At 44.4% G+C, this 27,826-nt stretch overlaps 1 protein-coding gene across 14 annotated transcripts in view; it reads right to left on the reverse strand.

Moving 5' to 3' along the window:
- Positions 1-27,826, reverse strand: part of mtd (mustard) — a 174,704-nt gene that overhangs the window by 79,120 nt on the left and 67,758 nt on the right. For 3 of the 14 annotated variants that reach the window (XM_043419972.1, XM_043419971.1, XM_043419967.1), the window contains exons 1-2: positions 7,660-8,134; positions 5,580-6,416 (exon numbers count right to left, since the gene is read on the reverse strand). The exons of 5 other annotated variants lie outside the window; for them this stretch is intronic. In XM_043419972.1, coding sequence (XP_043275907.1) covers positions 5,580-6,187 — 608 coding nt within the window. In that variant the 5' untranslated portion in view covers positions 6,188-6,416; positions 7,660-8,134. Of the gene's footprint in view, positions 1-5,579; positions 6,417-7,659; positions 8,138-27,826 lie in introns of those variants that run through there. 6 more of the 14 variants (XM_043419970.1, XM_043419965.1, XM_043419968.1 and 3 more) reach the window with 4 other exon arrangements.

Genomic DNA, 27,826 nt, shown 5'->3' on the forward strand with positions numbered 1-27,826 from the left:
GCTCCGGTAAAAGTTCCTACTTTGGGTAATGAATATTATTTAATGTACGGGAAAAATTCAATTTTTCCCCATCATAATATCACGAATTGCGACTCCTCACCGCGCTGTCGTTCTGGACGGCGATTTTTCAAATTTCGTTATCTCCGCATGAGAGAATTAAAGAAAGTTGAAAAAATAGCGCAAACACGAGGAATTTTGTCGACAAAGTAATTGAATAAATTGAGGGACAAATTCCGTTGTAATTTTCAAAATCTATGCTTCGTCAAAAAGGGATTTTCGATCCGACTGACTTTTTAGTTGCACGCGGGGAATGTCTGACATTTTTTACGAATGGCGTTAATCGCGGTATCGAAGATCAACCGGTTTATTACATTCCGGAGATCCCTTGTCTTTCTCGAGCTCTTTGCGTTGGAGTATTGGAGTAATTAACATGAGCAAGATTGGCGGACGGTTTATTTATACACGTTTCCAGTGCCGCGTGGATTTTAGTGTGGGAGTATTAGCGCGGATGGTCGTTGTTGCATGAGTCAGGCGACGATCGGGAAATTTGCGTGATGTGAATTAATTAACTGACCTATGCAACGTCTCCAGTATCTTCATTTTCATTTAAGTGTCCCCTGCCAATCGCCGTTCAAAGTTTGTTCTCCGCTGTCATTTCAATGCGAATTTTCTTCGTCCGAGAGATTTGATCCGGTGATTAAATTAGCGGAAGTCAAGTCTCCTGGGTTACTTTTCTTATCGGTTAAATTGCAGGGGAATTCGAGCTCTCGATTTTCCTCGAGCATCGTCCGATTCGAGGTCGATACTGATCCGTCACTTGCATCAACACAATAAAGAATACGTTCAACCCAGAGAGTTATTATTTGTGCTGGCACTGCAGATTTCCATAGCAAAAATATTCACGAACGGCCCTAAACGAGGAACAATGGCTGACCTTGCGGCTGCAAAGTTCATCGAATCGTGATGATTCCGATTGATTAACGCAGCTGGAAAATATCATCGTGTGGGACATGCAAAAATATAACAAACGTTATCGCGGAAGCTAGAACGTCGCAGGCAGGAAATGAAAATTCAAACTCACGTCACGAAATGTAAAAAAAAAAAACAACTAAATTCCCGTGGTGAGAGGAACGCAGCTTTTTCTACCGCCCAAAAACAATCGTTTCGATTAAAACTTGATTAACTTCGTTGCTCATTAAACCGCAAAATTCTCCGAAAAATCTAAACTTCTAAACCAGCAAAAAACGGTGCCAATTTCCTCGCCCCAATCAAGTCTGTGAAGCGTCATTTCGTTATCTTCCGGCAAGGGGCGATAAGAAAAAGCGTTCGTTGACGATGAACCCGGAACAAAGTGTTTATTGGCTCTCGAAACGAGTTCGAATAATGGGTCAAGTTTGAAGAAGTCTCTCGACGGATGAGCAAAGAGTTAGCACAGCCGACGACGAGACGAGGCTCTCGGTGTGAATTAATTTAGACGCTGCATCCAACAGTGTGTAGAGCGTTTGTTGAGGGCTCTCCGTGGGGGGGTGCACGTGTGAGAAAGATGTTATACTGTTACATAGAGGATCGCAAAGAGTGGACGGTGAGGTCGGCGACCCGGAGCAGCCGCGCGTCAGGTCTCGTGCTCGAGTGGTTCGGTCTCCCATTGTCGAAGCGCGCGAGGAGAGACGCGAACGTGCCGGGACTGGGGGCGACCGATGGCGCGGTCAAGCTCTCGGCATCTTAGCACACTTCGCAGCATCGGCGGCTAAAAGGAGCAAAAAACGAGGCAAAAAGAGGCAGCAACGAGGAGGAAGGGAACGGAGGAGGCGGACTAACCTCGAAACCGAGTGAATTACGCAACCCCGAAACTGGAGCATGAAAAATAAACGTCTGTCGATATTTCTCTCGAACCGTTACTGCGGGCCGAGGAGAAACTCGAGATTTCCTGGGAGAAAACAAAGGAAAAGTGGGAGGAAAAAGTCCGCGGGAGTTTGCACCCGCGGACCGGGGACTCGATGGAAAAGTGGTCGAGGAATAAATACTGAAATGCTGATACTCTCGCACGAGCAATTAAATTATTAAGGGAAGGCACGACAAGCATCGAGCCGTTGAGCGATTGGCGAACGCGCTGCGAATCGAGAGGATTAAAATTCCTCGGTGTACGCACACCTCGCGCGCGCGCGATCGTTCTTTTGTTTTCATTAGCCGTCACGAGAGACGATGACTGTGTCGATGTTGGGTTACTGCTCGATTTGTTATGCGAGATGCGCGCTCGCATAATTTCGAAGGCGCAGGGAATTCACGAACGTCGTCAGGCCAAGAAAAGAAGCGTGATATACTCGACGCTATATCCAAACTTCCGTCGCCTCGGGAGTGTGCGAACACCCTCGTAAATGCAGCATTCTCGTTGTAGGACGAGAAAGTACCTTAAAGTTCTTCCTAATTGTGTAATTTTTTTAAACACTGCGTAATAGTAAAATGCGAACGTGAAGAAAATTCATTTAACGAACATTTGCACAAACGAACTCGAATGAGGAACCTCCGAATGAAACGAAAAACTCTTGTGACGACTGAAAATGATGACGATGCTGAATTGTCAAAAATATTAACAACTTACGTACGATCGTATTTTATGGGTGTCTAAATTGGGTCGATTTTTACTTCCTAATTAAAGATATCATCACTCTAAATTAATGGCAGAGTTATTCATTCAATATTCTAAATAAATTTTTTCAATTTATCCTTTGGCGAATGGAATTACAAGCCACTAATTAATCAGGGATCCATCGCTGACTGAATCCAACATTTCATTCGTCCCTGACTAAAATACTATGAAAAACCGCTGTAGACAGCGCAAAGGGAAATGAATCGAGACAAAGTGTTGATAAAAAGACAGAAGGCTGTGACAAAAATGGTCCAAGTCAAGAAGAAACAAAATGCTGCTGGAATAAGCAAACGTGAGATTACGATTGCTCATCTTACCAATTTCGTTCAATTTTTAACGTAATATATCTTTATTACTAGTAAGACAATCGTCTCGAATTTTTTTCCAAACTTTCATTATATGCTTAATAGGATATTTTACACCATGTAAGAAAATATATAAAAGTGCATGTTTATGATAGATTTCGTAAAAAGTAAATGAGAAACGTCGATATTTATTCATAAAAATGCAATGTGAATTTTATAATTCAATTTAAAAAGTCGTCTTTTTTCATTTGTTTCTCAAATTTCTAAAACGCCATCCGCCATATTGGATTCCAACGTGACGTCACTCCGATAGTAAACAATCTAGATTCTTATCGCGCGCTCTGTGTTATTTTGAAATTTTACAAGTTATTATGCACGTTTGTGGACTTTTATCATTCATTTTATTAAAATCGCATCGTGGAAGAGGTTTTTGTGAAAGCAGAAAGTACAAATCTACCAATGATAAATACGTTGATGGCGGCGACGAATCCATAATTTTCGTGGCATTTTTACACTTGTATTATTGCATTCAGGCACAAGACACCAATGATATACCGTTATAACTCATTATTTTCACAAATCTTGTTGCCTTGGCTTTCGCAATCGTATTGTTTACTAACAAAGCGACGTCACAAACCGAAACAACATGGCGGCTAGCGTTTCCGCGCGAAAATTGAAAATTATAAATAAAAAATAGTTTTCAATACACTTTTTGGGCTTATAAAATTGAAATAAAAATTCTACTGGTTTACTACGATCTCAGGATTACTTTAAAACAGTTTTCAAAAAAAGGTGTAATACCCTATTGTTATTGTGTACTTTTTCATAAGCTTAATAAGAAACGATCAATCGTTATATGGAAAGATAAACGATTTTTTACACATACTATGGTCCTTATATTTTTTTCATATTTAAGGACGTTTATCTCAATAACCAGTAAGACGAAACTTTTAGCATTTGATATGCGTGTGAGTCGACTATTCATTTAAACTCGGAGTAAATTTCGAGACTTTCTCAAGAAAATCGTTTCGTGCATGAACTACTTTTGAGGAAGAAATTCGCAAGCTCTTCAGAAGCTGTTTTTCCAAATTTTCATATCAAAATTTTATTTCAACAGTTTACTATTCTAATCTCGAATCATTCAAGATTACACTGAACAAATAAATCGTTGCAAATATCAACAAAATTCTAAAAAAAAAAAAACGATCAAATTTAAACACCGTCGAAGCAAATGCGTAAAAAAGTATGAAAACCATTCGGAAGCTCTTGAAAAAGATTTTTTTTTATTATTTTGTTAGAAACATTTTTCTTCGACGCTTTCCTCCCCGGACTAAATCATCGAAGATTAAGCTCGGCGATAAATCGTCAAAAATCTGGCGAAATTGCGTTCTCCCTCTCCCCGTTATTACGTAAACATTTTCTCCCTGTTTTGCTACTAAAGGGGGCTCCTTAAGGACGAAGGGGAATAATAAATCGTGACAAATTTGCAGCAGATATGAAAATGATCGATATTTTATCGTCCGACACTGTACTGGCTGTTTCCACTGACGCATCTACTCGCCAGCAGTTGCCGTTTGTTTTGATGACACTGGAATATCGCGCTGGGGTTATAGCAGCAGCAATCAGCGCGTAATTTCACGAGGGAAGTTTGCTCTACGCGAAGTTCAATTCCATTAAATGCGTGTACAATTGTTCAGCGTTCTTTCGATCGGACGAACGATGTCGCCGCTCGACTAAACGTATGTTTACGTGTGCGGACAATGACAAACACGAGAGCGATCGGGAATAACAGCGGAGAGAGAGCGACGAATATAGACGATGATCCATAAAGATAAACACAAAGGCGGAGGGAGCGATACGAGCGGCATGCGCAATTTAAAAAGCTTCTGCAAAACGATCGAGATCGACAAACGTCAGTACACCGGAGGCAAATGTATCTGCCTAATGATCGGCCAATTGACCAGCAGGTCGCAGCGCTCATGGCGAAGGCACGTCGGTGTTATTATTACAGCAGGAAGTCTCATGAATGTTTACATTTGCGCGAGAAAATATTTACGGTTTTTTAAAACTCTCGAATCGAGGTTGACCGCGATCAATGGGCAAATGGCAGGATTCTTAGTTTGGGGTCTTCTGAAAATTCAACTCGCGCACGTTCCGCTTATTTTTTTAGCCGTTATTAAATCATTATGGGGCAATTTATTGCTGAAGAGTCTGAGGATTGAGAAGAAAAAATACGTCGCGAGCGATTTATTGATCGTTGACGATCGACGGTGTCCTCGGATTCGAAGATCGTCGTTGTTTCATTGAAATTCATATTTCGAGTATTTGGAAACTACGGAAATTACGACGCTGAATTTCGCGGGGTTCGAGTCCAACGAAGTGAACGAAAAAAATCATTTGTAATTGACCAATTCATGGAGAGTTTTTTCGGATCATTTCGTCGGATTCGAACGTTGCAAAGTGTTCGCAAAGTTCATTCGCTCATTTTTCAAGATTTTGTCGCCGCTACGGAGCGCAGGAAAGATTTTCGTTGTCTGACCCGTGCTCGAGCGAATGTACCCTCGAGTTGATTCTACCCTCGGAAACACGACGAAAAAAAGCGTTATAAAATGCACGTTGCGTAATACCTGCCAACGGAATCCGGCACGAAAATGTTCCACCAGGAGAGTCTCTTTTGTCGTGAATTATAAAGGCCCTCGGTGCTTCCGGTCTCGGAGGCCGAGCCCCCGCCGGCGACTCCCTTGCGTCTCTTCCGATCCAATTTGGGCGCTTTTGCCAACGGATGCCACGACTTGCGGCGTCCTTTTTTAGCGGCCATTTCAATCTCCGTTTCCCTCGGACTGTTCTCGTTGGCCGAAAGGTCAGTATTTTCCTCGAGGAGATCATCCGATACGTAAAATACGGAGCCTCTCCTATTGCCCTCGCTGCCGCGACGTTTATCTTTGCTTTTTTCTTTGTCGGACGAGCGAGCGCCGTTTTCTTTCTCTTCGAATATACTGGCTCGTCGGGCGCGTTGAAAGAGGCTGTCGCGACGGGCGCGCAGGTCGTCGAGGACGCTGTATCTTCGTGCTTTCGGTTCTCGAAGTATTTCAGGGCTCATTTCGATACTTCCGGAACGCCCGAGTATCGAGGATTCCTCGACGAGCGCGGGGATCGAATTCGTCGAGGCGAATTTCGGGGTGCCCGCACCGCCCGCTTGGCCGTTGCTCTCTGCCATGTACATCGCGCTTGCCATTTCGTACGATCCCGAGCTCGAGTTCCTAGGTCGGTGATCTTACTTGGGCACTTGCTTCCTCAAAATCTTGCGGGGATTCCTTTTTCTTAACGACCAAAATATCAGTCCGTTCGCGGCTTCGATTCAGCCATTTTCATATTTCACTTCCTCAAATATATACACGCATTTATATATTTATTATCGTCCCTTTGGATCTCCGCCCACGCTGCGCCGTTGCTCAGCAACGAGCCTGAAAAATACCGATTCGATGAACTGCGACTCAACTCCGAACAACGAGGACGCAACGAACGCGCTTTTATCCGAATCGCTCAAACTTTTCCTCCCCGGAATACCTCGCTCGCGTTCCCTTTTTCGGTGAAACTCCGGTAGATTTTCTACCGGAAGTTTCGACCTTTTTCACCGATCGAAATCGCAATAAAACCGCGTTCGTTTGTCGAGCTGAAAACTCGTTGCGTTCTAATTACATTGGGAGACTCGCGCGCCTGTTTTTGTCGGATTCATTAGTTCACGAGAATTTCATGAGCACGTGGTTGAGTGTATCAGTGAAAAGAAACCTCGCGCAGGCCCGGGTTCGTTGGGGTTAAGTTAAAACCGCGTTATCTAATCGCTGGTAGGAGGACATTCCGGGAGGATCGAGAGTCGTTTGAAATTTCATGGGTTAAAAAACCGAAGATTCGTTAGAATTTAAAGTTAGCGGGGGAAATTCTGCGCCGATTTTTCGACGGGCGTTCCCGAGGAATTTGTCGAGCAAAAAAGTCCCGGAAAGTTTTGAAAAGCGAGTGATTGACGCGGAAAACGAAGCGCACGGAAAGTCGGGGGCCTTCGTACGAGAAAATATTTCAATTTAGAGCCGAAGTCTTCGTTCGCTGTGCCCGAACGAGCTGAAAAGCATGATTGTTTAAAAAAAAAGTGTTTACGTGTACGTGAGAGGAGCGAGAGGCAAACGAACAGCGGCGAGCGCAGCGCGGTGTTAATCCAGGTGAAAGCCGACGAGTGTCGACGACTTACACGGACACGGAACACAGACGCGAGTTAAACCGCGAGCGGGCGACCGCCTTTTCACAATAATACGGGTCTGTGCTCGCCCGATCCCGCGGTAATATTCGTCGCACGCTACTTCGACGCTTGTTTCGCTCCGCGGATCTCGAAAATTGTCGAAAAAGGAGGAAAATAGGATGAGAGAAAAAATCGGCGAGAAAATCTGCGACGTTCCAATGTCGATCGAATCGGTGGGATCGAGGGAAACGCAAGCACGCACGCACGCGCGTCAACCGTTTTTCTAGAAACCGTAGTTTCCCATTACGAAACGTCGGCAAGTATTTCCGGTGTAAGGACGAGAGCCTCGCTCTCACGTTTCAGACTCTTTTTCATCCGTTTCGCCGCAGCGATCGCGGGAGCGAATTTAATTCCGTATTAATCGACTGGGAATGGCGAAAGAGTTTAAAAACGCGGCGAGAAAAATTGGGCCTCACCAGCGTGACGGGGAGAGAGAAAAGGGCAAAATCGGCGATCGACCAGGTCCAGTCGATCAACGACTGCTATCGATTCGCTCGAGTCTTCGCAACACTCGCGTTTCGCGAATCGGCCTTTGTCATCGAGCACGAATGATGAATTTACAACGAGAGTCAGTCACGACCGGCATGTCTCGAGGTTCGGAGCCTCGAGCCGGAAGTTGAGTATTTCGTCCCGAATAATTCTCCAGAATTTCCTAGTTTCCTGTTATTTTATCTCTCTTTCGTTGCCCGCACCATCGATCCCTCGAATACATTCGCACAGACACAAAAAACTCGACTCTATTCGTATTTTTATTTATTCACGAATGTACTCAAACTCTCGGTGAACGAAAGACACAAAATTTAAGCGCGTCGAATGAGAAACGATTCCGATGAAGGCTCGGCCGACACTGGCGAGACTTTCCTCGAGTGCTTCGGCTCGTTGGCCGACTCGCGAGGCTTATAACAGTCGGTATGGCACTCACAACACGTTTGGGGCCACGTACACACACACACACACACACACGCGAGCAATATACCTCGGGAGAGCACGGAATCGAGCCTCTTCCTTCGTCAGCGCGCTTTTCTCCGTTGTCGCGCACATACAGCGCGAGCGTCCAACGGACAACACCACCGGCCACTGTGAAACCGATTCGATCTCGACCTTGGGGAGGCCACGGTGACGACAACAGGATCAGGAATCTCGGGCGCGATGTTTCGGGCGCGGTGCGAGCCTCATCGTGGCTCCATCTTCCGCTCCACTCATGCCGATTTATCGTTTATTTCGTTGCTTCCGATCCCAAATTTCGTTATTTTTCTGGTCGTTTATCGACTCGACAAACGCGAGTTAACAAAACTTTTCGCATCGATTTTTGACATGACAAAATCTTTCCCACTTTTTTCGATGAAAAAGTTTCAATTCACGAGCGTGATCGACGAGCCTGAGTTTTTCCTCCATTCTCGAAACTTGCTGACTTTTTGTGAAATTTTGACAGCAACTGTTCCTCCACCTTGCACGAATTTTTCTTCCCGAATTTCCGCTCCGAGTCGATTTCTCGGTGTTGATTCGAATATCTCCTCAAACATCGAATTCGACTAGACTCTTCTCCCGAAGACTCTAAAAATGTGTGACTTTCGATTCAGCGGATTTTCTCCTGGCGAATACGAGACGAAAGAGGATTCGCTTGGCGCAGGGAGCGAGGGTACAGCGAGGCGGGTCTTGCCGATCCGGCTGACCTTGAAGGGCTTGCCTCCTCCTCGCGGAGCGCCGTCTTGGCTGAGCGTTGCTACACGCTCGTAAAAACTTAACGACCAGGGAGAGGTTCAGCGGCACGGAGATTTTTCCAATTAATACCCGGGGCGTGTGTAAACATTTGAGATTTTCATCTTTTGTTCCCCGCGCGCGTCGACGCCCGTCCGGAGCTCGGTATCCGCCGCGGCAAAGTCGCGCGGTGAAGGAGAGCGAGATTTTATTTACATTCAGTGAAGAAAAACGTGTCTACGATAAGCTTCGTTATTATCGGTAGAGGAATATTTGTCGGAGCCTCATCGAGCCACGTGCTTTTCACATTCTTTCCATTCTTCAATGTCTTTTCTGCCTCCTCGTCGTCGTCGTCGTTGTTTTTGAGGGTCGCAACGGTGGCATGTTTACGCGGCGTGTTCCTTGGATCTCGGGAGCAGGCTAAATTTGCACAGAGCTTGTCACTCGTGTGTTGGATTTCCCCGTCACTCTTGAGCCACCTCTCCTAATAATTCCTCGCTCCTTCGCTCGCTCGTGACGAGCGAAGAGCGTCGAGGAGCGAAGAGACGAGAGGGAGCTCCGTGGCTTTAACTTCGACGCAATTCCTCTCCGGCGCGCGCGCTCCCGTTACTTCACTCGCCACTTTTTTCCTCCGAAAGCCACAGCCGCGTTTTCGTCATCCTCTCCAAAAACTCAGGGTTCGTCGTACTTTGCGGGCTCTTCGTGCTCCCTCGAACTCGACTCGTGCTCGACTCCTCGCGATCGAGTTTCACGCAATAAATATCCTCGTAACTAGCAGGTTTATTGAGAATTTTTCCAAGCGGCGTTCCATTGTTAGCGGAAGGTTGGTTCGTTCAGCGGAACCTACGAGGTATAACGACGGCGAAATAGTCATTTGAGAGACGACACGAAGCCCGATCACCGAGGGTCGCTCCGCGGGGCATAAAATACGGCACTAAGCACGAGCAACCGAGTCGGCTTGTATTTATACGGTAGTGCATCAGCGAGAACGCTCGTGCTCTTTTGGCTTTGAATCTGGCCGGTGTATGTACAAGCAAATGCTGCTGCTACTGCTGCAGCATATCCCTGACGTAAATAAAAGAAGAAATTAAGAGGCGAGGAAGAAACGGCGACTCTGCAAAAGAGCGACTGTTTTCTGCTCGCTCGTTGCTTCTCTTTTTCTGTGTACCTTGCATTTCCTCTTTTCCTGCTGAAGAATCGTGAGCTACACACTCCGAAAACTTGACCGGAACGTTTCTATCATAAACGTTCGGGCGCTGATGCGCATTTTATGTCGCATTTATTATCGGATCGAATATTCTCTTTGATTTTTAATATTTATCTTGACCCGGCCTGCGATTGGCTCGGGATTGTTGACCGTGCCCGCGGACATTGGAAGTGAACGAGCCTTCGAAGTGGTGCCTTCGAATTTGAGGATTAGAAACGATCGCGTTGGGTCGTGAGCGATTACTCGACATCGGACGAGGAATTTTGCTTTTTTATTATAAAACTTCAAATCAAGGAACGTTTTCTCCAATTTTTCCACTCGATTTCGGTAGCTTCGTGGCCCGACTGTTTTTCTTACGTGTAGCGAAGCCCCGGTCGGACTCTCCTCAGCGAAATATGAGTTGCGGATTAAAGAAAGTTTGAATGACGAACAGGATTTGGCTGACAGAGCCGCGTTTGCAGTGCGCGAGGGACCCCCGCGTAGCACAAAATAAACAGAGAAACGTCGAGCACCATTTCGAAGGAGACAAAATTCGAATCGTTTCTCGTGCTCTGTACCTCGAGAGTATTTTGAGCGTAAACAAAGCATGCGTCGCTTATCAATGCGCGAGCGAGTAAACGCGAGCTTCGCATTCGTCGTCGTGAATTGAATGACAGCGAGCCGAGCTTTGTCCCGGCACTTTATTCCTCTTCTTTTATTTTATTACAAGACGAGATGTTTATCTCGGGGAAGCATAACAGGTGAGTAAGCAAGCTACTGTCTCGTTAATTTCTGTATGCGAGCTCTCTCGAGGCACACTAAACAAGGATTGATCGAGTGGCTTTCGAAGCATAAATCTCGAGGACGAATTTCGCGTTTGCAGTTAAAGCAGTTCGGCTGTTCGACAAAGTACGGTGAAGCTTCACTTTTTTTGCGGCAAATGATAGTTCAAGGTCCCCTGAAAACGTGCCTCTTACGGGGCATAATTTTCAATTATATTTCATTCAAAATGTGGAGTTTTTAACACGGTGCCCTGTGGGAGACTCGCAATAATATTAATTGTGAAAAAATTGCGCACGGTGTTCGAGCTCCAGAAAAGTTTATAACGCGAAGAAGATTTATCACAGATCCTGTTTCTTTAAAAAAAAAAAAAAAAAACATTACTTTACGGGGCTTTTAAGAAAGAAAACACGAAAAAACTTTAGTTTTTGACGTGTCGAAAGCGGACGTCAGTCATTACGTTGGGCTGCTGGTAACGGCTGACTGAACTTCGGGCAAATTCGGGAATCGAGGCAATGTCATCAAATTTTTTTTTTGATACTGACTCGCGTGCTTTCATTCGTCTCGTAGCCTCACTTTTTATAGTGAATTGACCGATATAAACTTACACCGATATAAACTTTCTTTCACGCAATGAAAATAATGCTTTCTACCAGGAAAAAACGGATTCGCTCTGTACAGTGAGGAATATATTATTTTTCAAGAATTTCAACAGTATTTAGGCACCGATTACAAACAGCATAGTGTATTTTTTGAATTTTCTAATTTTTCCTCCCTGCAATTATAAACAGCTTTATGTGCATAGCAAAAAATGATGCACCTGAGAACTATATTTCGTTTTGTTTTCGAGTGTTATTCATCGTATCAGACTAGCACTTACTGATAAGTGGAAATGTATTGTAAATCACAAATTTTCACTGTCAGCATAGTAAATTCTACACGAATATACACCGAATATGTGTGACATTTTACCATATAGTTTTTTTTCAGGGTTGCCTGAGCATACTTCACAATATAAACGTTTGAAGTGACTGAAAACATTTTTTACTATGCTTATAGAGAAAAAAACTCTCAAGTCTTTTGAATAAAAGGTATGAATATTGGTTTTTTTACTATGGCGGATAGAACAGTTGTTGTTATTGCTCTTCGAATTAATGCTGCAATCCAGTCCCCGAGATTCTTAGTACTTTCCTCTAGAATTTTCGGCCTCGTTTTCTCCGTGTAGGTTATGCGTATTTAAAGGGTCGAACTCAATCATTATAACTAGTCAAGTTGAAGTAAAAATTTGATCTTTTATGAGATTTTTAAAGCATTTTACAACATTATCTTGTGATAAAAATATTCTCAATGCAAGTGTTTATTAATTTTATTAATAATTTATACTTCAAATTATTAATCATCACAAAGTAGCTGGGAACTTGACTAGTCATAGAGCGGCCGAACTACTTAAATACGAAAACTATGAAATTAATCGTTTCATTGTTATCCTCGACTGCATTACCTTCTTTTTCAGTCTCACTTTTAGCTCCTCGTCAGTGGGACTGTGCGTGGGAAGTTTGTAATTATTTAGTGCGACGTTGAAACAGGAAGTGCGAACGTCTCGTTATTATTGTTGCTCCACCGGTGAACCAGCGAGGGATATAATTACATTCGAAAGATTCGGGGTTCCCTATTCGTGTCAGGTTTCACCAGAGTCGTGAGATCCTCGCCCGAGAAGCCTGGCACGACACGCGATTATCCGGCGAATTCGCGAGGTGAGAAGAGACTCGAGGCCACGGAAATAATGTGTAGGACAAAGTTTCTGGGATGAAAGTGATCGAGTTAAATTTGCGATGGGTCGGAGGCAGCGCGGGTGTATTTTTGTCGAGTAAAAAGTTCTTCCTCAAAAGTATCGGACTCGGGGGAGGAGACGCGGACGCGTGCAAACCGGTGACAACAATTTGTCAATTCGTAAGAGGCCAATTATGAAATTGCTGGGAATGAAAATACGAGAGAGCGCGCACGCGCGCGCGCTTAATTCGATTGAGCCAATTAACCCGAGCGCGAGGCGACTCATGTCCAATTCGTACTTGCCTCGTTATTTTTCCCCAGTCATTCGTCCCTTCCAAGTCTATTTTTCCTCGGCTTCATTTTCTTCGGAAGCGATCATTTGACGTTTCGAATAAAATTACGAAGATCCACGGCAGGCCGGGAGCGATCGGGCTTCCATTCGGGCAACAGCCCCGCAGCCACGTGCTCTTATCGACGTTAATAGAACACGAAACGTCCAGAGGCCACGATAACCCTCGAGATAAAACGGCCACGGGGCCACCGGGCCAATAAAACATGCCGAAAGAGCGATCCTACCGAAGAGAGAGCTTCGATGAACGGATCTGCTCCTTAAAACGCGATGCGGAACTGCTCGCAATTCCTTTTTCTTTATCAATTTTCTTATTGCCAGTAGCCCGGAGATCTGTTCGCCTCGCACCCTCCTCGTCACAGCTGCGAATGATGCAGCAACCTCGAACCGCTCGTAAAGCTGTCGCATAATTCCTCCTTGAGGTCGTCGCAGGAGCGATTAAAATAATGTAGCGTGCGCGCCCGATAAAATTCATGCGCTGCTCCCGATCGCATAATCACGGAGAAACACTTTTTATTTACGTTTATATACCACGAAACGGTGCGCTTGCGAGCACGCCGGAGACCAACTGCGAAAATCTTGCCAATCCATTTCTACGGTCAAGAATTTCATAATGTTTCCACCGAATTTGTAGGTTTTGCGCAAACGTCTCTGACAAGGTCGACGCGAACACGGGGGACTTTTGCCGAAGCATAAAAACACGGTTTGATCGTTTGCGTTATTGTGGTTTCATCCCTACCCAGAAGGGAGGATCCGCCTCATCATTTGTCACTACTATCAGTGTTTATCTTCGGTCATTTTCCTGTCTGTCCTCCGGCGATTGCGTGTCACTCGTGTCCCCCGAACCCTTGACGGTTCTACGACTGACCATTGTGTAAGGGGATCAAAAAATGTGTTGGTACGAACGAATAACGTTCCGAAAAGCTTTCTTTTGTTCGGCGATACCGGATAAAGGGGAACCCTTTGGGCGGTGGTCGTCGTTTACAAGAAACGTGAGATTTGCCAGGACTCGAGCCACTGGAGTCGTGGACTCGGAAATGATTTTTATTTAGTCGTTGCCGGGAAATTTATTGCGATGTAGTCGAATTTATTTTGATGAAAAGGGATTATTCATATCTCGAGATTCTCTCGAGCGATTGTTGACGAGGACGAGGATGGGCGCCATTTCGTTTATTCGAGCTTTCCCTTATTTGCTGATTTCTGATTGGTCTTCGGGGAGGAAAGAAGCAAGGGCTTCGCTGGTTCGATGCTAAGTGCACCGATGCGTAAATCTTCGTCGGAAGTTAATGAAGAAGGAATAGAATTAAGGCAGGTCATGCCCGAAGGATCGTAATTTATGGGTGTCTAAATTGGATCGATTTTCACTTCTTCATTAAAGATCTAAATCACTCTAAATTAATGTCAGAGTTGTCAATTCTAACTTTAAATACATTTTTCCAACTTATCTTTTGGCGAATGAAATTACAAACCATTGATTAATCGGGGATCCATCACTGACCAAATTTCATTCGTCCCTGGTGAAGATACCATACTTTTTTATGTAAAAAATCGCTTTAGAGAGCCCAAAGGGAAAGCACGAAGGGAAATGGATGGAGAAAAAAGTATTAATAAAAAGCCAGAAGGCTGTGGCAGGAATGGGCCGAGCCAAGAAGAAACAAAATGCCGAAATAAGCAAATGTGAGGTTTTTTTTACGCATACTGTGGTCCTTATTTTTTTTCATATTTAAGGACGTTTATCTCAATGACCAATAAGACGAAGCCTTTAAAATTTGGTGTAAATTTGAAGCTTTCTCAAGAAAATCGTTTCGCGAATGAACTACCTTAAAAGTACGAAAGAAGAGGAGCGACGAAAATGTGCGTCGCGGGCTCTTTCCACCGTGACATATTTTTGACGGTCGTCGCTTCTCTCGCAACCTCGGAAAAAATCATTCGCGAGTTTGCTCGTGTGCTTACACGCTCGTCATTTTCGTTCTCGTTTGCCCATTACTCATCCCCGCGCTCACGTGCACATTCATCATCGCGCATGCACAAACATTCAATGTTGTTAGCAAAAATGTAACCGCTCGTTTGTAAACGGCAGACGCTCGTGCTCTCTCATCGCACGAGCAACAATAAATCTTTTCCTCGTTTACAACGACTTTTGAGTTCGGTCATAACGAAACACTCGCACGTTGACAATCGAAAACAACCAGCGTGCTAAATCCCGGACGGAATTGCTGCACGCAAACAGGCCAGGGAGCACGACGATCGTAAGAAAAAGAAGAAAAAGCGATGAGACTCCGGCGCCGAGTAAATATTTGAACTCGTAATCTAATTTCTAGAGCTCAGAGACTCTCGTGTGTTGTGAGTTTTCCAAACGCTCATTTTCATGCCATCTCGCCTCCAGACCTTAACCAAATAATGTTTCTTCCTCGACCTCGACACTCGGCAATTCTTGGAAAAGAGCGACGAATCAGAGGAAAATCGTCGAAAGCTTTCCGGCGAGGGATTCGCCGACACATCTCATCCGGAAAAGCTCCCAGAAATTTTTCACATCCGTTGCTCCGGTGGCTGCGCCTCGCGGGAAAATAATCACGAGAAATCCGATCGAAAGATTGGAAGATCGAGGGGCATCGAATTCGACACGACTTCATGAAAATTTCAAAAATTTTCAACTCCACGATCGCCGACGAAAAACAATTGGAGAAGAAAATCAAACAGCAAATTCGACATACCGCTAGAAAGGTTTTCCACCCAAGTATTTTTGTTGGAAAAGTTGCGTCGAGAAACGGAGACTCTGCGGTCAATTCCCCGCGTGAAAATGGCTAATTGATTCCAGCGAAGCAAACAATTCCAGCGCATTACGCTGCGCAGCAAGAAAGCATCACGCGGCGTGCACGCGATGGTCCGTCAGAGCCCTTGCTGATACGTGACCATGGGCGCGTTCTCCTGCATGCGGGACGGGAATAATGAGCTGCAGAGATCGACCAATCGGGAGCAGGTACGCGACGGAGTCAGCAAAGATATTGCGAGTGCGCGACGAAGATTGGAGTACTCATTCGCGGCGTAGAGAACGTCCAAGAAAATTTATTGCCCGTTCTTTTAAGAACGTTTGCAAAGACTTCGTCATGGAAAGCTCCGATTCGGAGGCTGCTTCGAAGGATCGTTATTTCCATCGGAGGGTTACGATGTTTCCGAAAGTTTCGATTGTTCAGAAAATATTATCGGAGCCGAAGAAATATCGCGTTCGATAAATCCTCAGCGCACGATTGCGCTTCAATTTTTTATTGCCGAAGTAATAAAATGCATTGGAAACATGTCAGCAGCTGATTTCGAAGGATTCGCCATTTTTACGTCACAAATGCAACCGTGCTTTTTCCTCGGACCCCGCTCGTCGCGTGCGTTCGACGAATGCGACGTTCTCGGCTAACTTCAAACGAGAGCGTCTAGACAGCGATATTTTTAAAGAAAGTGTTTCGTCCGAGCGGAGGAAAAGGACGCGGGGGGCGATTCCACAGGCAAGAAAAGTCGACCCACTCGCTGGAACGCACGCGTCTATGATCCACTTCATTCTGTCAGCGGAATCGACGCGCTTACGTCATTGTCAATCGAGACGATTAGGTCGATTACACTCTTTTATGGTCAGATGCACCAATTAAACGCGCGTGGACTCAGCTTTGCCACAGCGTTTTAGAGAAAGCGGACGGTACGTTGCTCGTTTTTATCGATTGATAAGAAAAAATGGCAAAATTATGATTGGAGAATCGAAGGAATTTTATCCAATTATTTGCAAATACTTTGGAAGAATATTTGTGAGTTTGAGGGTCCTGCTTCAGAAAGCCAAAAAATCGATTGTTTTTGAAAAATTCTAATTTTTTTTTTCATTTTCATATATTTTCCTTCCATACGAACCTATGAAAACACGAAAAAATTGCGAAATTCTATATTTAAAGGATGTTGAAGTGATATTCTTATTTAGAAGCGTTTTTTTTCAAACTCGCTAAAAATATAAAATTTCGCAATTTTTTTATGGTTATATGGAAGGAAAATATATGAAAATGAAAAAAAAATTGGAATTTTCGTTGCAGACGAGAATTACGATCTCCGCATTGCACGCAGCTGAGAAACTCCGACAATGAGACTTTACGCCTAAACTCTGTACAAATTAATATTTCTCACATTATTATATGAAAAAAATGTTTTTTGTACTCTTGAAATATCCTTGAAACTATACCGAAAAGTTCGCTATTTTTTTAAACTTTCTAAAGCCGGACCCCCCTTAAACCGTCAATTATTTCGTTTATTTTCTGCTACGTTTGATGGAGCAATAACTTTTCATTCAATCGCTTCTTTCATCATCCGATTCGATTACCCTGATAAAAAAAATTCGAAATGATCGAGCAATCTCTCGATTGGATGAAGAGCAAACGCGAAAAATGGATGAGGCACGACGCGATGAGTCGTTGGAGGGGCATCTCAGAGGAGAAACGCGACTCGAATCTCGTGCGAGCTTAATCGCAACGAAAGTTGAAATGATGCGGAGATTTTTCATCGATTCATTGTTCCTGTGAATCGAGGATAACGAGTCGTTGGTACGATTTGTCGAATTGAGCGAGTGTATCGCGCTCGAAGCTTGGAGGATTAACGTCCGAAGATGAATGATAATCGTGATAAAACTGGAGACGATTTCGTTCGCTATCGCTCCGATAAGGTTTTAATCGCGCGATATAAATCGACGGGCTGTCATCGAAACGATTTTTTTCCCGATTTCAACGACCCAAAGTGCCGGAAGACCATCATTTTTCACGTGAATTTACCGGATGAACGTAAAGCCTGGAGAATTTATTCGAATCGACGAGATTGGAAGAGCGATTGTGCTGCGAGCGCACGAGTGCATCGATCGCGGTATTTTTACTCCAAGTACGAGAATTACCTCAATCGCCATCGCTCCAATGTTCTCTACACTCGAAAGGCAAGCCGCTCAGGAAAAGTCCGAGCAGGTCGTTGAATTTTGATCGAGCATTCAAAACGCGGATGCACGGAGAGAATGAAATTTGAAAAATTACCGGCCAGTAACGATTGCGCGGTGACGGGCTGCAACTCATGTACTTTTCGAGATTATTTCGATATTTATTTCGCAAATGTTACACGAGCGTCACCGTGAATTTTACTGCGCTGCACTGTTTAAATTTCCGTACGAATGTTTATGCCAGGCGATCCGGCGATAATGGGAACGTGGCACGGGTATGTCGTCGCTATAACGGCCTATTTCCCCATTCTTTTTATGTGCTCAGCCCTTTGTCGAATCGCCGATTTAGTGTGCTGCGGAATTCGGAAGCGAGCGATCGACACTTACATCGGGGCAAAGACATTTTGGCGTGATGCACCGTAAAATTGAGTAAACGTTTTGTAAATTTTGGTACAAGTACCGTAAATTTTACTGTCTGCAATATTTACTATTGTAGAACTGAAAATTCCGCGAAGTATTGAAAATTTTACAGTGCGTTACCGGAATCTATTTTTTTTCGTTAACTCATCCCCGCGTGGTCGAGCACATCCGGTAAATTTTACGGCGAATTTCGCGCTAAATATTACCGTTCAATTCTCTCTGTGTGCATCGTAATAATTAATGCATTAACGGTGGATTATTAAATCGATAAAGCTCGGAATTTCGACGGAATTTCCACTCGCGTTACGAGCCTTTTTCTCTGTCGCATATAATCGCGCGCGCAGTTTATGAATATTGCTCGACGATCGTTCCAACGAACCATTCGGTCCGCGGGGTTTCTGTCGAGCTGCAAAAATCTCATAAATTCCGAGTGTTCCAACGTCCATTTTGAATAGGGACCGAAGGAGTAAAAACTTTTTGTTATCGCTAGTCCTCAATATACTCGATTCTCGTTCGAGCTTCGTTTCTCGACAGCTCCGAATCCCTGAAGGATAAAAATCCAATAAATCGACTCGGGTCGAGAGCTGCGTGTGTACGGAAGAATTAGTCTCTGCTCCGTGGGAACAATGTTTTTCCGTTAATATTTCCTGCGTGGCTTTGCATCGCTCGTAATGTCCCTCGCGACGTAGAATTTCGTGTAACCCGCGTTGATAAGAGTGGAGCGTGTGCGTTCTTATCGGACGAGAAAATCGGGAGAATGCGTCAGAACTTTTTTCTTCACTCGCGTCAAGTTTTTCCATTTTCTCACTGAATATAAAAGCGCTCAACGGAAAATTGGACGTTGTTGAAAAGCATACGCGAGAGGGGATTGAAAAACAACGGAAAACGCTTAAAAATTCCCTTTAACGCGACGTTAAGGTGGTTCCATAGCCAAGTGGCGTATAAAAAATAGGGTGCAGCCCCATTCCACCGTGAACATTATCCGTTGTGAAATATGTTCCAAAAATCATTCAAATTATTGTTGACGATCAGTAAAAAAAAATATGGTTACGATATTTTCCTAAAATTTTATAATTTCTCGCGATTTTGTACACTCTGTGCACAGGCCCAAAGTATAGTGATAATCACGGCTTGTCTCACGCGACGCAGCGCTGCCACGTCGCGAACCTTGAAATTCTCAACAATAATTTTTTTCTCAAAAACTAGACGGTAGATCATGTTTTTTTTTAAATTTTTTCTTCAGAAATTACTGTAACACTGTGTTTTTAAAAATCAAAATCGTAAGAACCATTCTCGAGTTATTTCGATAAAAATTTTTTGTTTGACGATTACCACGTGTTCGGGTGGAGAAACCGTAGAAGAACTTGAAGCTGCAGTATCTGGAAAACTATACGGTCGAATGACCTTTCTTTTTAAATCGATTCGTTAGATTTTTCCCCGCGAAATATATTTTTTTCAAAATTCCCGAGAAATCGGGTTTCGCCATCGAACAACCTTAAAGGGACAGGATGAAAGGATGATCTCGTAAACGAAGATCGACGCTGCGAGGAGCCTCTGCGACCTTTGATCATCTCGGAATATATCTGCACTTTATGATAACGAAGTGAAGCGCGAAAATATTTGAACGAGGATAAACGTCACTAACGAATTCCCATAACGAAGCTCTTTGCCTCGTCAGCGATATAAGGCGGCAGGAGTGTTTTATTCCATCGACATTTGTGTGAATACAAACGCCTGTCGGTGTGTCCGCTCGTTCGTGGGTGTTGATCCGACTCGCGGATGCTTTTTTCGGGTCAAGGTTCTCTGCGCTATCGATCGTAGCTTGGCACAGAGTGCGAGATAGTCGGAGGAGAGAGAGAGAAGGAAAAAATGATAGGCCTGCTCCCTCGAGAGTGTTCGATAAGCGATCAACGCTTTGGAGACTCGAATTTGTACTTTGGGCTTTAATCTAACGCTTTAGAAACGTTGACCCAATTCCGCAGCTGTTTCATGATTTCCGAGGGATTTCATATTGGGATGAGTCGACCCGGATGACCTCGGTAAATTCAATCATTTCGCTCGGGCAACAAAGAATACGCGTGTGGATCAAACTCTTTGAGGAAAACTCGGAAAGTTTTTCGAAGGGCCGTGACGACGTGGAGTTCGCACGAGTTGCTTTTGCGAGGGGACGCAGAAAACTCCGAGTTTCATTTCGAGGGCAACAAATTTTCGAGCTTTTCGTACAAATTACAAGAGCAGGATGCATCGACCACTTTTCCCATTCCCATGTAACAACTTTTCTATTTTTCTCCTCAAAATTTTAATGAGAATGAAAATAAAAACGTTTCGACAAAAAGAGATTTGAAGAATGAAAGGGAAACGGAACGATTTTCCATCCAGTGGAAACTCCGACGAGCTTCGAACGTTTCAAAGCTGTTTTTTTTCTCCCGATGTTGCCACGAGGAGCTGTCGCAGCGCTCAGACTCGGTGCCGAGTAACCCACACACACACGCGCGCGTATAGAGAACGATTTTCCACGACTTTATTCTATTCATTTTCACCGCTCTCTTCCTGGCGTGTGCGCAGTACCCCGCGAGAGTGTAAGCTCGTCACAATACTTTTCCGGGAGCGGAGACGAGATGCACGCGCGAGAGACGAGGCAAAATATACGGACAGCGATCACCGACAATGGAGAGTGTGTTCGTCGAGGGTTTCCTTCCAGGATTTCTGTTATTTCCCGAGCGTTTTTCCCCGTCGTTTTACAGAGGATAAAAAAACGTCACAGCTGAGCTTCGACTCGAGTTTCAAACGATTTTTTTCGCCGTTGCTAAATCGAACAAGGTCACGACTCACCAGGTATTTGGTCGCTCAATTATCGGGGCGAATTCCCATTCCGATTGTGCAACTTGAAACCACTACGAGACGAGGGTTTCGCGTGAGACGAGCTTTAAATGTTTCGAGATATAAAAACGTTGCGCGGAAGAGCGGCGCTAGTGTCACGCGGTCGTCGAGGACGCTGCGTGTCCACCGCCGCTTTTATTTCGTCGTTTTCGTCGTAGCGCGCTTCGAGTTTAATTCTCACGGAATTGCGTTGCTGCGCTGCTCCCGACGTCTGTAGAACATGTCTCGGCCCTCCACGCGAGGCTCCATTTTTTTATTCACGTATTGCTCTGTTGCTCGAAGCGCGTGCAGTTGTTCTCGTCGCTCTCGTCAAGTTAAAGATAAAAGGAAAACGAGCAGAGTCTTTCCCGTTTATGCGAGAATTGTTGAACGCCCGTAATAAGAGACAACAATAAAGTGATGGAGCTCGTAAAAAATTAAACGAGCTAAATCTCCGGATGAAAAAGAAAAATAAGAAAAACAGAAGCTCGAAAGCGAGAGCCGCCGAAGGAAAAAGGGAAATGCGACCTCGTCGGAACTGGAAAAAACGCGTTTTTGCTTGGATTTTTTGTAACGATACTACTGCGCGCGCGATAGACGTGCAGTAGATGGAAAAGCAGCGAAAAACCTTTCCATCGCGCGAGGAATATTCTCGTTACTACATCCTTTGGCGTTGTGATTACGAATTTTATTATTTTTTCCTTTCATTTCAACGACTTCGCATGAAGGCTTCGTACTGAAAAACCGGTAATTGGCTACTTTTGCTCACAAATTATCGCGAGGCAAAAGTAGTTAAAATGAAATGAATTCAGTTCGGAAGCTACGTGTGTGCGCGTCAAACGCTTTTTCCAGTCCAATATATTTCGGATGAAAAAAAAGAGAGATTCGACGATCGAAAACGCTGCTGGGGCTGAAGTGCGTCCATTGAAGAGTCTACAAACGGTGCTGATTGAAGTCCGTCGACGCGAAAAATGTCGATCGCGCGATTGAATGAAACAGCAAACGAGGCTTTTTGTTTCGAGGCATTATTCGAAGCGGCGATAAAATTCGTCATTTGCGACGGTCATTCCGATGAAAAAGTGGACGGAGCACACCGGAGTCGTCGCCGACGGGACTCGGAATGACGTTTTTTTTTAATTAGCTGTCCAGTCGACGTTGTCCCTCGTCCCTTTGAGCTCGAAGAGAGCGAAATGAGAGTGAAAAAGGGGCGGGAGGAGAGCGGAGTGGCGAGCGGTGCGATTAAAAACGACGGAGAGAACGCGCGCTCGCGTCTCTCGACAGACCTTTGCCGATATAAGTGGAGCACTTGTCAAGGTCCTTCGCGGTCTTCTCGTGCGAAACCTGCGACTGACTTGCCAATACGTACGTGCGCGCGCGATTGCTCGCTCCTTCCTGAGCTCCTCTGCGTGTGTGCCGCGTCCGTATGCGCGGTTATGTTCCTGCACGATCCCTTTGCGCCGCGGCGAGTGCGATATTTCGCGAAAGATTAATCGACACGCCCTTCTCTCGAGTACCGATGATCCTCGTTATTTCTCCACCGACGAAAGAGTTCGAGGTCAAAATCGTTCTCGAACTCGCCGCAGGAGCAAACGATTTTTTCACGAGCCTCGAGCTCGAACGACGACGTCATTCTCTCCATTGACCGATTGCTCGAACGCTTCGTTACTCCATTATTAAGCTTGTTGCTAAATCCTTTCAGAGGGTGGGGGTAAGAGACGAAGCTCTAATGCTAATAACATTGAGTGACGTCAGCAATGCCACCTTATAGATACTTGATGATTACTATTCATTCGGATGAACAATGCGAAAATTTTCAAGTGGGGGAATAATAATATTCATTATTATTCAGAAATACCCTTATTGCATGCTAGTCAAATGCGTGCTAAATTTTCAAAACGCTTTTAGACCAAGTTTAACGTACCGATTAAATGTATCGTTAGTGGATTTGTATTACAGCATATCTCATTAAGATGTAAGAATATGAAAAACGCTAGTTTTACAAAACCATCAACTGGTAGATGCAAATTTCCGTGCTGACACATTTTTACCGGTATTTTTGCAAAGAATTATCTGCGCTTTTTCATCGATTTTATTGCAACAAGTCTCATTTTGTTCGTCAACCGGTCCTCTATGAATCCACCGTGTAGTTGTTTCTTTAACTCGATCGTTTCACTGTTGCAGCTAATTGTTCATTGAGTGAAAAAACTTTTTCATTCATAATTTCTGAAGGAATGAATTTAAAGGAAAATCCACGTGGTGAATTCGTAGAGGATCGAAACAAAATGAGACTTGGTGCAATAAAATCGGTTAAAAAATACAGATGATTCTTTGAAAAATACCTGTGAAAATGACAGTTTTGCAAAACTATTGTTTTTAATATTTTTTCACGTTAATAAAATATACTTGAATACATATCTACTAACGATAAGTTTAATCGGTACGTATTGAACTTGGTCTAAAAGCGTTTTGAAAATTTAGTACTCATTTGACTAGCATGCAGTACAGGAGTTACCTTAAGGTTGATGGAAAATTTATCTTTGGCAATTAAAAATTGCGTTGAAATAAAGCCAAAGTTTGGCAACGTTTCTTGTCTTTTAAGTCGGTAAACTATCTGTTCTTTTCAGTAAAATTATTCTATATATCGTCCTGATCCGAAGTGTCTCGTTTTTCAAATGAATTTCTTCATTAATAAGAGTGACATGAGCAAAAAAAGTGTGAAGGTAACGACTTCGTGGCATTCAAGCGATGCAATGAAATGACATTTTCAGTCAACTTTTGAAAAAATTTGAAGCAACAACCTTAAATAAGGAAATGTCAAAACGAACCTCCAGCGTTTGGAGCCCTCAGTTTCTGTTTTTTATCTCTCGCGTCAATAAAAATTGGGGAAATCTGCGTTCGATCGCTCCATGGCGACTTTCAACCCTCCAATATGGTCGTTCGGTCCAAAAATATCTCAATCCTCGTGTAAACTATCGATTTACGAGGATTTCCAGTGCTCGGTCGAGACCGAAAAGAAAAACAATCGAAACGCGTGTTAATGCTCAACGGTTCCATCAAACTGCCTCGAACATGCGTCTTCCGACTCGCTCGTTTCCTTCCTTCCCTCATAATTGTAACAAACAAGTCATAATACGCGATTTGGTCGACAACGGCGCGTGCACGAGCGTAAAATATGTGTATTTTTCTTGCAGTGCACTCAATATTTCACGACGATCAATTGAGTTTGAACTTGCTCGAAATTCTCGGCCGCGCATGTACGCGTCTCTCGTTTATTAATAAATCGCGGCGCTCGTCATGAATTTTACCGTAAAAAACGAGAAATAAGTAAACGGTGTCAAGGGTTTTTCAAACTTCGATATTTATAATCACCCGAATCCAGGCGATAACGGGAGTCTTTAAAAACTTCGTAGAAGCTGATAAACTTGCACGAGAAATAAAAACCAGCGCACACTCGACGAACATAAATCGACGGTATTCTCGATCGGATTATGAATCGGATTATTATTAGCCGAGGCAATAGCATAGAGTGGAAAATTGCGGTTTGTTTTTACGCCCAGCGCCGTTCACCGTTATCGCGCTTTTTATTACGATATTAAATTTATAACTCTATTTTCAGTTTTCGTAGACCCGGAATTTTGAGACTCGACATTGAATGCATTTTCAACAGCGGATCGCTCATCGCCGCCGCTGCCTTTCGCAACCAACAAATTCACCCGTTTCCATGGATCCGGCTCTGGCGAAATCATCGAGTACGATCAGTGCTACTTTCGATGCCTCAAAATTTAGCTTCAGCCATTGCAGTCGCGAGGATATAATCGAACAAGCGTACTTCATTTCACTCTTTTCATTATAGAAAAAACGCATTTTCTAGGCTCCCAACTTCTAACAAATCAACTCCGACGGCCTCATCCTGCTGTTTCTCTTCGATTATAGAGTTTCCTTCGAAACTTATTAACCCTCGTTATTTCCCTTCAGTTTCAAAGTGCTCGGGTAGCGCTCGAAGCGATTGATGTTTCAGTGCGGCTGTTTCCGGCTCGTTAAATCGGCGAGTTTCAGAGTTGGATTACCAGTTGGAAAGCATGACGAAGGAGGTTATTTAAAAAGATATTTTCGGATATGAGAAGTCGATGGGATTATGGTTTCAAGGATCAGTTTGCCTGCCTCGTTGCAGTGAGAGGCTCGTTAATTTAGCGGAACTTTAATAAAACATTGAAATGAAGAAAATCGAGAACGCTCGCATTACCAATAGGAAAGGCAAATTATTTTCTGCAACAAACCTCCATTCATCGACTCGCACAGCGGTCTCGAGTTCATATTCGTTACTAAAGTGTTTCCGAGGCGAACTTCGCACTAATGGAACGAAAGAGAACGCGCAGCGTATTTAAACGAAAAAAAAGTGTTTATTAAACTGCGAGAGCATTGAAATAAAAGTTATTTTACTCACGAAATTGTCGCCTCATATTCACGTGTGGATTATAACGAAGGAAAAGTCTCGTAACACGAGTTAGTATGTCGAACGAGTACTCACCTGAAACAATGAGAAAACGTGATTACTGCGAGTTTTCAGATTCACTCTCAGCGCGGGTATAAAATACGAAAGTGACGTTCCGGGGGGGTTGAGCGCGTGCTCGAATCGTTTTGGAACGGACAGTCGAGCGAGCTAATAATTCTGCGCTATAAAATTTTTTGGATCCGCGAACATTGTATTGCGCGGCGCGCGTGTGTCGAGGGACATTAAATTCAAGGATAAGATTCACGAGGAGAGTTCCGAAATAGACTGGACGTCGTAGAACGTATGGAAAGGAGAATTCCGATGGTCCATTTGGAGCGAAAGTTGCGCACTGGCAATCGGCATTCCAATCGCATTGATAAGCGTCGAGAAGCAAACCATTTCCGAGCTGGTCCATACGAGGCTCGTTGGGAATCCGGCGCAGCAATGAGCTGCAGATACGAGGAAGTGACCTTATAGAACATATCGAAGGTCTCGATGGAGCGAGTTCGCGGTTGCAAGATTCGAGCTTCCAGATCCGAGGGTTCGGCGATTCCACGTGAATATGCTGGATGAATAAGAAAGGGCCGAGAGTGCCTCTCGGGCGAGGAGTCGTGCAAAGAAACTTGGAAGCGATGCCCAACACGAGGAAACACAAGCAGGCGAGTTAAGAATTGGACGTTGGGGAAGTTTCTTGCATGCGCGATTGAGCAGATCGGCTGCCAACGAATGAAGCGAAATGCAGCCGCAATATGAGGAAAAGGACGGAGAGTGCGAGGGCGGAGTGAGGAGAAGGGAGACAGAAAGCACCGGAGAACTCGCGGTAAAACCTGCTCTCGCGACGAAAGAACCTGTTTCCCAACGAGCCACAAAAACGACGACGACGAGGAGGCGGAGAGCCCGGGAATATGCAGAAGAGAACGATCGCCAACAGACTCATTCATTCACTCGCAACCATAAGACGACGCGCCAAGTGCGTCTTCTATAAATAGAAATCCCGGAAGGTGCCTCCACCTTTCTTGGCCAGCACGCTTTGTGTGTGCGCTGTTGGACGAACGATCGAGAAAGGTGAGAAAAAGAGAAAGAAGAATGCGAGGATTGCCCACACCGGGGCGGCGATCCGGGACGACGATCGACGGGTTTGCTACCGCGCGGCGAGCGCATACGCGCCGGTGAGACTTCGCATTTCGCTGCATATTTCAGCCTAAATTAGCGAGGAAATTTCTCACCGTTGCATTTATTACCGCCATCTTTTCTAGCTCGGGATATTATTTGCGAGCGTTCTACTATGCATAATTCTCTCCTCGACAGCATTTTCCACATAACTGCACAATCACAATGTTACATTCTTCCTGTCACATTATAAATTTACCCCGTTACATACAAACATTTGTTAAAAAACATCGCTCGTGCTGTACAAGCCGATAACAATATGCAGTAAGAATATTAAAGTAACTCCAGTGAACTGAGCCAGAACCAATGAAAATTATGTCAAAAATACACTCGATGTTTCCTCGTAATCGTTGCGCAGACAGCGCTCGTGCGTCTTTCAACTTTCTTTTCGTCGGATCGCGTCAACCTCGTCGGAGCTCTCGATCCGTAAGTTTGATGCCGTATTCCATGGTGTGTCGGAGCTTGAGCCTTAATTCCCGGGCTCCAAGTCCCACTCCTGGTCTCGATTGATCAGGAATTTCTGGAATAAGCATCAACGAGAATCGTCACCGTTCGATTTCCTCCAATAATTTGAATGACTCGCTCGCTTTTTAAGCGCGCCTCAGGCGGTTGGTCTTCAGGGAAAGCTCGCGTCACCGACGTCAACGATGGTCGAGCAACGACGCACTCTGCTGGCTCCTCGTGTTTACAGCTCGATGCTAATGTCCCGGCGGCTGCTGCCTGTGTTACGGAAGATTCTGATCCAAGTTCCATTTGTCCGACTCCCGAGGCGAAATGATTACGGAACAAGTCGGAAATATTTAACGGACAAATTGTATACTGCTGCTGCCTGGTAACAGGATATCCCATTCGGCACGTATGGCGTAGCGATTATTGACAGGGTTATGAGGAACGAGGCTGATTCAATTCGC

Source organism: Venturia canescens, chromosome 5, assembly GCF_019457755.1.
Source record: "Venturia canescens isolate UGA chromosome 5, ASM1945775v1, whole genome shotgun sequence".
NCBI classification, from domain to species: domain Eukaryota; kingdom Metazoa; phylum Arthropoda; class Insecta; order Hymenoptera; family Ichneumonidae; genus Venturia; species Venturia canescens.